This window comes from Trypanosoma grayi, assembly GCF_000691245.1.
Source record: "Trypanosoma grayi strain ANR4 Tgr_2153_V1, whole genome shotgun sequence".
Classification (NCBI taxonomy): Eukaryota; Euglenozoa; class Kinetoplastea; order Trypanosomatida; family Trypanosomatidae; genus Trypanosoma; species Trypanosoma grayi.
Window position 1 is genome coordinate 1 of NW_008827771.1, and position 1,208 is coordinate 1,208.

The 1,208-nt window shown below is 52.6% G+C and overlaps 2 protein-coding genes across 2 annotated transcripts; both read left to right on the top strand.

Annotated features, from left to right (window-relative positions):
• Positions 1-488, top strand: DQ04_21531000 (hypothetical protein; the record flags this gene model as incomplete). Its single annotated transcript, XM_009318015.1, has 1 exon — positions 1-488. A coding segment is annotated over one exon (488 nt), but the record flags the coding sequence as incomplete, so codon positions are not given.
• A 198-nt stretch (positions 489-686) lies between these two features.
• DQ04_21531010 (hypothetical protein) lies at positions 687-1,007 on the top strand (the record flags this gene model as incomplete). The annotated part of the gene is made up of 1 exon (XM_009318016.1): positions 687-1,007. The coding sequence occupies one exon, from the start codon at positions 687-689 to the stop codon at positions 1,005-1,007; it is 321 nt and encodes a 106-aa protein (XP_009316291.1).
• Between the last annotated feature and the right edge of the window lie 201 nt (positions 1,008-1,208).

Consider the following 1,208-nt stretch of genomic DNA (forward strand, 5'->3'; position numbering starts at 1 on the left):
CCCTAACCCTAACCCTAACCCTAACCCTAACCCTAACCCTAACCCTAACCCTAACCCTAACCCTAACCCTAACCCTAACCCTAACCCTAACCCTCTCCTCATCCACACTTCGAATTCCCTTCTTCTTCCACGCACGCACACAAATTTGGGAGAGACGCATTGCCAATACACAATGCAGCGGCGGCCACTCCCTTCACAGCCATATCTGTCACAACACAGAATCCACCAAGGCATGCCACAGACGCACATCAAAAGAGAAAGAGTGCTGCCCACGGGATATGCAGAACCAACAGACCACACACCCACTCGCACTGCACACACAAGAGGGCGTCGGACCGATTTCACTCCACACGCAGTGTTGCCCATTTCAATACCTCGATGCTGAAGACCAACGCGTGGAGAGCACAACCAACAAAAACTACAACAACAACAAAAGCAGCAGTGGGCCACAACACCGTCGCACGTCTGCAAAAGCCACGGGGGATTGAGAGCAGGAGTCACCATGAGGATAGCAACTCATTCCGTACACCGCTCAGAGCGTTGCTGCCATTTGGTTTCAGTCAACTCCCCCATGTGGCATCGAAGAAAACAAACTGTGCACGCCGAGGGGACACTACCCCCAACACTGCATCCCAGCACAAACATCATGTCTGTCATCTTTTATCTTCTGGGGAAAAGGAACACTAATGTCATGCAAGGCGGGAAGAAAAGTGAGAAGAGCTTGCAGTTCAAACCACAATAGGGATGCACCTCACCACGCCTATGCGCGCGAGGCGAAGCTGAATGGAGAATCCTTTTCTCCGGAGCTTGGAGAGCCCAGTGTGCTTGCAGCTATTGTGAGGCCTCCCCATACACGCGTAAGCATATCCTCTGGAACCCTCCACGACGAAGGCAGCAGCCCCAACAGTCAAACCATCATTCGCTTCGTTGTCTCAAAAAAAGGCATTGCCCACGGCTGCACTCTCAACAGGGCCCTTAAAGCTCTTTGCTTCCACCCCTGTCAGTGAGGAAAGCGCCCCGCAGGGAAGACAAGTGCACCCTCACGGTGCATTTTCGTTCACATCGCCAAAAAAAAGTGGAAGAGTGGACGGGCATGATAAGAAGAAAGATAAACGCTCACACCTCACACACCCCCGGTCATGCAGCAAGAGGCCACACATGGAGTGTAGTCGGTCCTCTTTGTCTGGTAAACGGGCTTCCTACCAAGC